The sequence below is a fragment of the Muntiacus reevesi genome, chromosome 10 (genome assembly GCF_963930625.1).
Source record: "Muntiacus reevesi chromosome 10, mMunRee1.1, whole genome shotgun sequence".
NCBI lineage: Eukaryota > Metazoa > Chordata > Mammalia > Artiodactyla > Cervidae > Muntiacus > Muntiacus reevesi.
In genome coordinates this window covers 5,303,884-5,316,243 of record NC_089258.1, presented here as the reverse complement: position 1 = coordinate 5,316,243, position 12,360 = coordinate 5,303,884, and the positions used below count along the sequence as shown (strand labels likewise).

Here is a 12,360-nt window from a genome sequence, read left to right as displayed (position 1 = left end):
AACAGAAGCATATTGTAACAAATTCAATAGAGACCAAAAAAACTATTAATTAAAAAGGGACTAACATGAGATTGCAGGATTAAAACCAACCTTCTCAGTGTCCTATTGCATCTATAAAATCCAAGCGATCGAAAACAACAAGATTCTGTAAAGCAATTATCCTTCAATAAAAAAAAAACTAAAAAAAAAATTCAAGCGATTGGAGAATATAGATTGCCAGACTCTCTGTCCCAGCTTAAGCTCTTTTTTAGAATGAGAAAACATCAGGGGGAAAAATAATCATAAACAGGCCATACGGGCCTAAGTTCAACACAGTCACTCTCTCAGTTTCATGGGTGAATTAACTTGGCTTTTCCACTGTTATCATGCAACCTGACATTGAAAATGACGAACACGATGTTGTTGTTCAGTCACTCGGTCGTGTCCAACACTTTGTGACCCCATGGACTGCAGCATGCCAGGTTTCCCTGTCCTTCATCCCCCAGAGCTTGCTCAAACTCATGTCCATTGACTCAGCAATGCCATCCAACCAACTTGTCCTCTGTCGTCCCCTTCTCCTCCTGCCTTCAATCTTTCCAAGCATCAGGGTCTTTTCTAATGAGTTGGCTCTTCACATCAGGTGGCCAAAGTATTGGAGCTTCATCATCAGCCCTTCCAATGAATATTCAGGACTGACTTCCTTTAGGACTAACTGGTTTGACCTCCTTGCAGTCCAAGGGACTCTCAAGAGTCTTCTCCAACACCACAGTTTGAAAGTATTGATTCTTCGGCACTCAGCCTTCTTTATGGTCCAACTATCACACCCACACATACTACTGGAAAAATCATAGCTTTGACTAGACAGACCTTTGTTGGCAAAGTTAAGAGAGAAAGAACACAATGGGCTGGATGCAGTGAAATGTTATGAAGGGTAAAAGAGTCAGTGGATCATTAATGGAAATGATTTTTTAAAATTTCATCAATTAAGGTTTTCTTTTTATGTTTTTATGAGGATTCTTATTGCTGGGCAACAGGGTTTGGTTTGCTATACAAACCTTTAGGTAAGGGAAAGTTTCCTCAGTAGGACATCCTAACCAAATATGTGGAAATTCAGCATTAATTACGAAATACAAATACCAAACAATAAAAGACCATCTGAAAAAACTAACAGAGGGTGAGTATATACCCTGTGCTAAGGCAACACTGCTAACTTCTGCTAGGGAAGAAAGAGTTGTCATTTGTCCAGCTCAACTTTTAAGTCATTAAACATGTTTATAAACCATAAAAATGTACAAATTCTCTGCAGAAACTTTAAAAATGCAGATAAAAAATAAACCTACCTAAAGCCCTCTTTACTACAGTTTTACTCCTATTAAAATTTTAGCATATTATGCATCCAGTCCTAAATTATTTTTGAAATTGTGATATTATGTTTTCTACCTTAGTTTTCAACCTATCAGGGTTATCTTCCCTCATCCAAATACCCTACATTTGAAAGGCCACAATATACATACTGTAACATTCATCTTTGTTCATACTTGATGGATTTCTTTTCATTAGATAAATTTTTAGATAGTTTATCACTGGACAAATGTGATATCTTCCTCTGCTTTGCATGTATGTTTGATTTTTATTCACAGTGCCCAATTTCCATCCTTAAAGAGTTTATATTCCTATCAGCATTAAAACACATGGCTAAATTTGTCCACTCTTACCAAAGGATAAAGATTTTTCACCTTTATCAAATGTAGAGGTAAAGATGGTATATTATGTTTTAATAGTATAAATTTTTTAAAAAATTTAACTGACCACTTGTTTTCTTTTGTAAATTATATTTTTGGCTTGTATTGTATAAGGATATTTATCATTCTGTAGTTGATTTTTAAGAGCCTTTAACTAGTAAATCTATTGACCTTTGAGCTTTACTATAAGTTACAAGTTTTTTTCTGTGATGTTTGCCTTTATTTTTATGATTTTCAAAAAAGACAATAGTTAAAAAAAAAATACACATGCTCAAATCACAGGCTTGAAACCCTCTTACTTGCAGCTTTATGCCTATTAACATTTTAGTATGTTACCTATAGTTGCCAAAGTACAAATCTGCCTTAGATAAATACTTTAACAGTTTGGAAATCCAGTAGCGATGGCAATGGGGTTGTGGGCAGGCATTCCCCGAGAAGTTACTTTTTCATTTTTGATTTCTATTGTTTTTGATGGAGCAGTTATCCTAGGAATTCAAATTGGGAATTATCATATCTTTAGGGCTTAGTTTCACCAGGTACCTCAGCTTGAAGTCAGCAAAGAAACACAAACCTCAGAAACAAATCCTCCAAATGACTGCCACTATTTCCATCTACTTCCAACAATAATTCGTGATCCTAGATTTGCACATCCAAATTCATCATGAAGCCCCTTGCTATTTTAAATGTAGTCTTGCTACTTCCCTGGTGGCTCAGATGGTAAAGTGTCTGCCTACAAAGAGGGAGACCCAGGTTCGATCCCTGGGTTGGGAAGATCCTCTGGAGAAGGAAATGACAACTCACTCCAATACTCTTGCCTGGAAAATCCCATGGACGGAGCAGCATGGTAGGCTACAGTCCATGGGACCGCAAAGAGTTGAACATGACTGAGCAACTTCTCTTTCTTTCTTGCCACAGGAACCTGACTTCCTAGACTTTTGTCACCAGCAAAGGCTCTCATTTAGGTTGCACGTTGTAGCCACCTGCATCCCTCAGTCCAACTGCCACTACTGCCTTAGAAATTCTGCTGACCCAAAAGGACTCGGCGTGAACCTTCTTTAAAGGTTGCACAGTCCACCCTTAGGTTTCCCTGGTGGCTCAGTGGTAAAGAAAATGCCAGCAGTGCAGGAGACATGGGTTCAATCCCTGGGTCGGAAAGATCCCCTGGAGATGAAAAGGCAATCCACTCCACTGTTTTTGCCTGGGAAATCCCATGGACATAGAAGCCTGGTGGGTTGTAGTCCATAGGGTTGCCAAGAGTCAGACAGGACTGAGCAACTAAACAACAGGTCCACTCTCATCTTCAGCTCTAGAGTTCTGAAATTTGACAGTTCCATGATCCAAAAGCTTACAGAGCTGAACATGTACACAAGGAATAAGAAAAAAATACTGTCAGAGAGGGCGGAGAGCATCTGCATCATACTACCATCACCATTACCTCAGGTAGAGTACTCTAGATTGGATGATGAACCTAAACAAGTACTTCAAGGCTTTCAAAGCAGCAAAAAGCAATTCCGTCTTGCTGGAATCATCTGCATGGGCCACGTAAAAGTTCAGTACCTTGGAGAGTTTCCTGAAAAGGATGAGAAAGAGAAAAGCGTCAATGGGGCAAACTGGTATTCTGGGGCCTAAGGTACACTATACAAAAGGGAACTTGGCTTCCTGGGGAAGTAGAAGTCATAACTATAGTAATTATTTCTTCTAGAAATTTCCTCTTCACTGCAGTCTAGGCTTAGAGCTTCCCTTCTGCTTACAAACAAGGGATAGTTTCTTTTCCTTTGCAGGATTCTTTTTAAAAGGATGAAGAAAAAGAGCTGAAGGGATGCGAACTGTGAGGGCATTTTAATCTCTAGTATGTTATACAGGGGGCACAGTGGTAAAGAATCCGCCTGCCAATGTAGGAGACATGGGTTCGATCCTTGGGTCATGAATATCCCCTGGAGGAGGAAATGGCAACCTACTCCAGTATTCTTGTCTGGGAAATCCCATGGACAGAGGAACCTGGCAGGCCACAGTCCATGGGGTCGCAAAGAGTTGGACATGACTTACTGACTAAAACAACAACATGTTATGCTGACTTTTTCAAATGTTCCTGTAAGGACGGACTTGTCTGCGTAAGTAGTCCCCTTAAAAGAAATCTAATTCCCTCCAATCTGCCCCAACTTTTTAGAATCCCTAAATTGGAGCCAGATGAAAATTTTACTGTATGGGAAGAAGAGCAGCCCAGAGTTCTGAGCAGCTGAACAGATAAAACTGCTCTGGGATTGCTCTTCATGCTTTTCTAGAGCCTTTGGACTAGGCATTGTTTTAATCTTGGGCCATCTCACATTTTTGACAGCACTGAAATTGTGAACTTTCCTTCTGGCAATCTTTGTGAGTTTCCCCAGTATTAAGAAAAATTCATAGCAATCATGTAGAATTGATCAATTACTGCAAATCAACTCAGATTACCAGAAGCACACCGCTTGGAGCCCTGCACTTGGCTCTGTGTAACAAAGATCCAAAGATAGGATTCCGTCTTTTTCCTTTTTTTGAGTGTAATTGACTTAAAATGTTGTGTTAGTTCAAGGTATACAGCTGTGCATCAGTTACACATACACATACACCCACTCTGGTTTTAATGTTTTTCCCATACAGGCCATTACAGAATCCTGAGTGGAGTTTCCTGTACTATACAGTGGGTCTTACTGTTAACAGTTCTCTATTTTATACACGGGAGTGTATATGTAGTGTGTGTATGTCAATCCGCCTGTTTATCCCTCCCTCCGTATCCCCTGGTAACCATAAGTTTGTTTTCTCCATCTGTGTCTCTACTTCTGCTTTGTAAATAAGATCGTTTGTACTATTTGTTCATCACGTTGCCAAGGGTCCATATAGTCAAAGCTATGGTTTTTCCAGAGTTGGACCACGAAGAAGACTGAATGCCAAAAAATTAATGCTTTTGAGTTGTGGTGCTGGAGAAGACTCTTGAGAGTTCCTTGAACAGAAAGGAGTTCAACCAAGTCAATCCTAAAGGAAATCAACCCTGAATATTCACTGGAAGGACTGATGCTGAAGCTCCAATACTCTGGCCATCTGATGCAAAGAGCTGACTCATTGGAAAAGACCCTGATACTGGAAAAGACTGAAGGCCAGAGAAGGGGGTGACAGAGGATGAGATGGTTGGTTGGCATCACTGACTCGATGGACATGGGTTTGAGCAAACTCGGAGAGATAGCCAAGGACAGGGAACCCTGGTGTGCTACAGTCCACGAGGTCGCAAAGAGTCAGACACGACTGAGCGACTGAACAACAACTTTTTTTTTAAGATTCCACAAATAAGCATGATCATATGAAGGATTTTGTCTCTTGGGGCAACTGCCTTGGAAATTCAGGCTACTGGGTGTAAAGAGCTGCCTCACTGGTTTATCTGCTGCTTCCCTGAACCTAGTGGGCATTATATCCATTGTGTTAATTGCTGATTATGCTACATTGACACGTCTTTAATGTCACGTATGTTTTATTACATTTCTGAACCATTATGCAAATAAAACCGAAACCTTTCTTGTTTAGTTTAGAAAAAGATGCACGGGATCAAAGGTCTGAGTGACAGAGCCGGTCAGCAGGTAGCCTGACAGATCGGCTGGCAACAATTGGCACAATCAGGCATAAGCCACTGTCGAAACATCCCTCCCATCTCAGCTACACTCCTGTCACTATCGTGCTGCTCTGCACAAAAACCAGAATGCAAGGAGCTGGGAGACAGGCCACACCGGGCTGAGCTGGGCTCTGCAAGGCAAAGCTCAGAGGAAACATGAGTCAGCCATACTTCAAAGACAGAAAGAAGGCTTCACCCTGGGAAAGGTGGGGACCACTCCCTCTTATGCAAAAGAAAGAAAACTCAACCTTCTTCTATCCTCTAAGCCAGTGGTCCCCAACTTTTCTGGCACCAGGGACCAGTTTGGTGGAGGACAATTTTTCTACAGACCAGGGGAATAGAAAATAGTTTTCAGGATGATTCTCATAAGGAGTTCATAATCTAGATCCCTTGCAAGCACAGTTCAAGGAGGGGTCACTCCTATGAGAATCTAATAACATTGATCTGATACGAGGCAGAGCTCAAGCGGTGATGTGAGGGATGGGAAGTAAATACAGATGAAGCTTCCTTCACGTGATCACCAGTCACTCACCGCCTGCTGTGGGACCTGGTTCCTATTAGGTCACTGACTGGTATCAGCCCATGACCCGGGGGTAGGGGACCCCTGCTCTAAGCAATGACTTCTACAAAGATTTGCTGTGTAGAGTTGAGGGCATGACCTACATTTCTACCACATGTGGTCCTCCTTCACCTTCTGACTGATCCCATTGGCACCTCTGGCTGATCCCACTGACACCCCCCTCCTAAGATCTTGGGTAGGGTCCTGTGTCCTGGATCATGCTCATAATAACTTCAACTCCTCACCTATAGATGCTCTGGATTCTTAAGGAAGTACAGCCTTATCTCTTCCATAACTTCCCAGAAATGAGGGCCTGAATATAATCCTGTTTCCATAGTTGGGATTGCTGGATGGTCCCCATTTTCCACCAGGAAGTTCAACACAAGGTTCTGCACTTTAGAGGTGTAGGTCCTCAGCTCACGGCCTTCTGGTTTCTCAATAACCCAGCCCCTGGAGCACAAATCGACAACCCAACCACAGACCCTTCCCGGGCCTGGTACTCACACGTAGGCCAAAGTGGCGCTGAAGTGCTTGTAAATGTAGGTCTCGAGAACAGGGTTGAAATGCTGGAACTTGATGTCTCCTATCAGTGAAATAATAAACACCTGCCAAAGGTGAAAAATATAAATAGCAGTACAGCACAAACCCTGGCATTCAGTCAACAAGCTGGGTCTCAATGTATGGAGTCTTCTTTTCCTTCTTGATTATTTTGGCAGCGTCCCCAACATTACTATTCCAGAGCTGAAGAGAAGTCTCAGGTTTCTTTTTGTTTAACATGAACAAAGAGACCATGAAGTGTCAGGCACTGTGGTAAATGCTGGGAGGAAGACAATACAATCCAGCACCCCTGGTCTGAGAGCTGACCGCCCAGAGAGAGAGGGCAGGACACAGGTAAACATGTCAGGGAAGAAAGTGGGCAGGGGATCCCTGGGGGAATAACAGATACTATCTCAAGGATAGAGCTAATCAAATACTGAAGGTCGTCTCTCCTCAGCGTAATGCGGGTGCCTCTAAAACCTGAACTTCACCAGACCTCTGGGTCTCAATTTTCTGCTCAGATGTTAACGCTTATCAGGTCACATCTCATCACTACCAGACACATAACCAACAAATAACCGCTTGGCACCTACTTATGACGCACACATGCGTGCTTAGTCACTCTGCCATTTCTGACTCTTTCCCACCCTATGGACGGCAGCCCACCAGGCTCCTCTGTCCATATTTCCCAAGCAAGAATACTGGAGTGGGTTGCCATTTCTTTCTCCAGGGGATCTTCCCCATCCAGGGATGAAATTTAGGTCTCTGGCATCTCCTGCATTGCAAGCGGTTACTTTACCACTGAGCCACCTGAGAAGCCCATGTTCTGGTTTAGAGTCAGACAATTTTAAATAGAGTTAAAGGGATTCCTATGTCAAATGTAGTAAAATACCTCATTTTCCCGAATGAGAAAGAAAAAACCTATCAAAAAGGAAGATTAAACAGGAATTGAAGAAAAAAGTCTTGACTACAAGTCAATCGTATCTAGGTCCCACCTTGGTGGTCCAGTGGTTAAGAGTCCATCTTCCAATGCAGGGGACACAGGTTCAATCCTGGGCTGGGGAACTCAGATCCCACATGTCACGGGGCAACTAAGCCTGAGCGCTGCAGCTAGAGAGAAGTTCAAGCACTGCAACTAAGACCCATCACAGCCAAAACTAAATAAATAAAAATTTTAACTCAACTGTATCTAACATTACCTCTGGGAATGTTGCCTCAAGAATTAATCAGAGAGATGTATACAAATATTTATGCAGGAGGATATTGTCACCATTATTTATAATAGTGAACTATCAAAAACCACAAAGTTGTGAGAATGAATACTAGATTAACATGTGTAACTGCTTACCAGTGCATCAAACACGAGGAAGTCATATGTTTCATCATCTGACATTTCCATCATGATGTTAAAAAGTGCATCTAGTGTATCTTGCAAAAACTGAAGATAAGAAAAAAAAGAGAGGTTATCTGGTGCTTTCAGTTTAGCTCCAGAGTGCAGAAATATGAGGAGAATTAGATTCCAAAAGAACAGGTTTAAAAATAGCATTTTCTTAACGACTGGAACACTTGCTTTCCAATGCAGACTAAGTGTTATGTTTACACTCATTGGGTTCATTTATGATACTGAACTAAGGATGCGGTAGCTGTAGTCTTATCTGTGAATGAATAAACATACCTTCACAATCTCTCCTCCATCCACCTCCATTAACTTCTTCAAGTTGTGTTTAATATTCTGAGGGCTCGAGCGCCAATTTAACAAGCCTAACAGGTCAACTGGGAAGAACAACCACAAACCATAAGCATTAGACACAGATCAGCAGAGCAACCCCCACACACTATTTCAGGACACAGTGACAGAGCTCTATAGAGAAGATTATTGCTCCTACTGGGGGCTAGAACCTTACTCGGTCTTTTAATTTACTGTCTCTTACCTAAGTCAAAGAAAACCTTTTAGTCATCTGTCCTTCACAGAGGAAAAAAGCCAACCACGAATGCACAAGAACCGAAAACAATTCCTGAACAGAACACACGCCTCTCACGTAAGACATCACAGTCTCACACATGAATCACTTACATCACCTGCCCACCTTTAATTTGCTGCACTGCTTCATTTGCCCCTTGTCACTATGTGTGTCTTGATGGATGCAGAGGGGAAAATAAACTTACAAATGTACATTAACTCATTGAAATATCACATCCACACTGTAGAGATTTCATTGATTTTCTTAACTTAAAAACAATCTATTTTATATTGGAGCATCATCGGTCTACAATGCTGGGTTAGCTTCAGGTGTACAGAGAAGTGATTCAGCTACAGTGAGTGAGTGCAAGTCACTCTGTAACGTCCAGCTCACTGCAACCCCATGGACTACAGCCCGCCAGGCTCTTCTGTCTGCAACCCCATGGACTACAGCCTGCCAGGCTCTTCTGTCCAGGGAATTTTCCAGGCAAGGATACTGGACTGGTAGCCATTCTTTTCTCCAGAGGATCTTCCCTGGGTCTCCTAGGAATCAAACGCAGGTCTCCTGCTTTGCAGGCAGATTCTTTACCATTTCTGAACTGCCAGGGAAGCCTGATTTAATTATAAGAATATATAATATGTATATGTAAAAAGAATATATAAATACATATGTTCTTTTTCAGATTCTATTTCCCATACAGTTTATTACAGAGAATTATTATAATATATGAGAATAAATAAGAATTATTTAAGAATATATATGTGTAATCAGTTCAGTCGCTCAGTCGTGTCTGACTCTTTGTGATCCCATGAATCGCAGCACGCCAGGCCTCCCTGCCCATCACCAACTCCCGGAGTCTACCCAAACTCATGTGCATCAAGTCGGTGATACCACCCAACCATCTCATCCTCTGGCGTCCCCTTCTACTCCTGCCCTCAATCTCTCCCAGCATCAGGGTCTTTTCCAATGAGTCAACTCTTCACATGAGGTGGCCCTAAGTATTGGAGTTTCAGCCTCAGCATCAGTCCTTCCAATGAACACCCAGGACTGATCTCCTTTAGGATAGACTGGTTGAATCTCCTTGCAGTCCAAGGGACTCTCAAGAGTCTTCTCCAACACCACACTTCAAAAGCATCAATTCTTCAGCACTCAGCTTTCTTCACCGTCCAACTCTCACATCCATACATGATCACTGGAAAAACCATAGATGACTAGACGGACCTTTGTTGGCAAAGTAATATCTCTGATTCTTTAATATGCTATCTAGGTTGGTCATAACTTTTCTTCCAAGGAGTAAGCGTCTTTTAATTTCATGGCTGCAATCACCATCTGCAGTGATTTTGGAGCCCAAAAGAATAAAGTCTGATACTGCTTCCACTGTTTCCCCATCTATATCCCATGAAGTGATGGGACCGGATGCCATGATCTTAGTTTTCTGAAAGTTGAGCTTTAAGTCAACTTTTTCACTCTCCTCTTTCACTTTCATCAAGAGGCTCTTTAGTTCTTCTTTCTTTCTGCCATAAGGGTAGTGTCATCTGCATATCTGAGGTTACTGATATTTCTCCCGGCAATCCTGATTGCACCTTGTGCTTCATCCAGTCCAGCGTTTCTCATGATGTACTCTGCATATAAGTTAAATAAGCAGGGTGACAATATACAGCCTTGACATACTCCTTTCCCAATTTGGAACCAGTCCATTGCTCCATGTCCGGTACTAACTGTTGCTTCCTGACCTGCATATAGGTTTCTAAGAGGCAGGTCAGGTGGTCTGGTGTTCCCATCTCTTTCAGAATTTTCCACAGTTTATTGTGATCCACACAGTCAAAGGCTTTGGCATAGTCAATAAAGCAGTAATAGAGGTTTTTCTTGAACTCTCTTGCTTTTTCGATGATTCAACGGATGCTGGCAATTTGATCTCTGGTTCCTCTGCCTTTTCTAAAACCAGCTTGAACATGTGTAATAATCTATCATAATTGCAATAATATATAAGAATATATACAGTAATATGTAATTACATGTAAGAATATAGTTGTAATAATATATAATATGTAAAGATATATAATTATATATTATATATAAAGTATATATTCATATATATGTGTATATATAATAATATATCTATATGTATATATATTCTTTTTCAGATTCTATTTCCCATGTAGATTATTACAGAGAACCACTCTGAGTAGAGTTCTGTGTATTATACAATAAGTCCTTGATGGCTACCTATTTTATATATAGTAGTGTGTATATGTTAGTCTCAACCTCCTAATTTATCCCTCCACCCTACTTTTCCCCTTCGGTAACCATAGAACAGACTTTGTTTCATTTTATTTGTTCCATTTTTGAGATGAAGAAACTTGAGCTTTGTGAAATTAAATCACCCGCCTTAGATTACACAACTGCCAGAGAACAGTATGAATGGAATTTAATGACAGACTTTCTCTGATTCCCCAAAACCATGTCCTTGCTACTCTATCGTACTCCCTCCCAGAGTTCTTCAAAGAAATAAAACAGATGGCAAATCAGATGGGTTGCTATATTGAAGGATGGAAGAACAGATGAATGGCCTGCAGGGTAACTCTGTGACAAAAATCTTCGGGTGCTTCTTGATTTAAAATGCAAAATTTGGGATCTATAAACCACTTACAATGGGCTTCCCTGGTGGTTCAGTGGTTAAGAATTCACCTGCAGTGCAGGAGACCCAGGTTCGATCCTCGGGTCAGGACGATCTCCTGGAGAAGAAAATGGCAATTCAATCCAGTATGCTTGCCTGGGAAATCGCATGGGCAGAGGGGCCTGGTGGACTACTGTCCATGAGGTCACAAGTGTCAGACACGACTTAGCAACTACACAGCCACAAGCCATTTACAGGTCTAATGAACGTCTAGGTACTAAAAGTGTCACTAAAGTGATACTTTAGTGTCATACTAAAGCAGGTGTCTGGACCATTACTACTTTATCATTTTGTCTAGTGCATCAAGTTACTATTTGTAGAGCATTTTTTAGTAAGAGAACACTGAATTTTTTAATCAATGGATTTGTATAAACACATATATAAGTAGTTGAAAATGTATTCTGTTCATGAGATCAGCCAACTTGCTTCAGTGTGTTTGTTTTACTGGCATGCACATGTTTAGTCCCTGGGAAGCCTCCAATGCCTAGAGAAAACCCACTGTCAACAAAATAAAATCCCAATAGCATTCACAGAAGGTGCTAAGGCTCCTCCTAGAGTTCGCCTGCCAGCCCATCGCAGGCAGACAATGAACTCAATACTCCCCAAGCTGAGGCATGCTCTGAAATCATTTCCTGCCTTTACTTCCCTTTGTTTGAAATTCCCAGAAACACTATATTGCTTTGACCAAAAACTTCATTCAGGTTTTTCCCATATGCTGTTATGGAGGGATTTCCCTGGTGGTCCAGTGGTTGAGAGTCTGCCTTCCAACGCAGGGAACACAGGTTTGATCCCTCGTCAGGGAATTAGGATTCCACATTCTACTCTACGGGACAGCTAAGCCCACGTGCTGCAACTACTGAGTTAGCACGCTCAGAAGCCTGCTTGGTGCAACTGGAGAGAAACGCGCGAACCCCAAGTAACACCTGATGCAGCCAAATAAATAATGTGCGCTTAGTCGCTCAGTCGTGTCCGACTCTTGTGTAACCCCACGGACTGTAGCCCGCCAGGCTCCTCTGTCCATGGGATTTCCCAGTCAAGAATACTGGAGTGGGCTGCCATTTCCTTTCCCAGGGGATTTTCCCAACCAGGGATCGAACCCAGGTCTTCTGCATTTGCAGGTGGATTCTTTACAGTCTGAGTCAACAGGGAAATCCAAATAGGTAATAAATAAATACATCTTAAATTTTATTTTTAAAAAAAGAAAGAAAAAAAAAGATGTTATGGAAAAACCCAAGCAAACTTTTTGGCCAACACAATACTATGGATTTGGT

General features: G+C 41.6%; 1 protein-coding gene across 3 annotated transcripts in view; it reads right to left on the bottom strand.

The window, feature by feature from the left end:
• The window catches only part of DOCK5 (dedicator of cytokinesis 5), a 271,512-nt gene that overhangs the window by 77,738 nt on the left and 181,414 nt on the right, over positions 1-12,360 (bottom strand). For all 3 annotated transcript variants that reach the window (XM_065946612.1, XM_065946611.1, XM_065946613.1), the window contains 4 exons: positions 8,127-8,224; positions 7,800-7,889; positions 6,419-6,519; positions 3,157-3,291 (listed from right to left, as the gene is read on the bottom strand). In XM_065946612.1, coding sequence (XP_065802684.1) covers positions 3,157-3,291; positions 6,419-6,519; positions 7,800-7,889; positions 8,127-8,224 — 424 coding nt within the window. The remainder of the gene's footprint in view (positions 1-3,156; positions 3,292-6,418; positions 6,520-7,799; positions 7,890-8,126; positions 8,225-12,360) is intronic.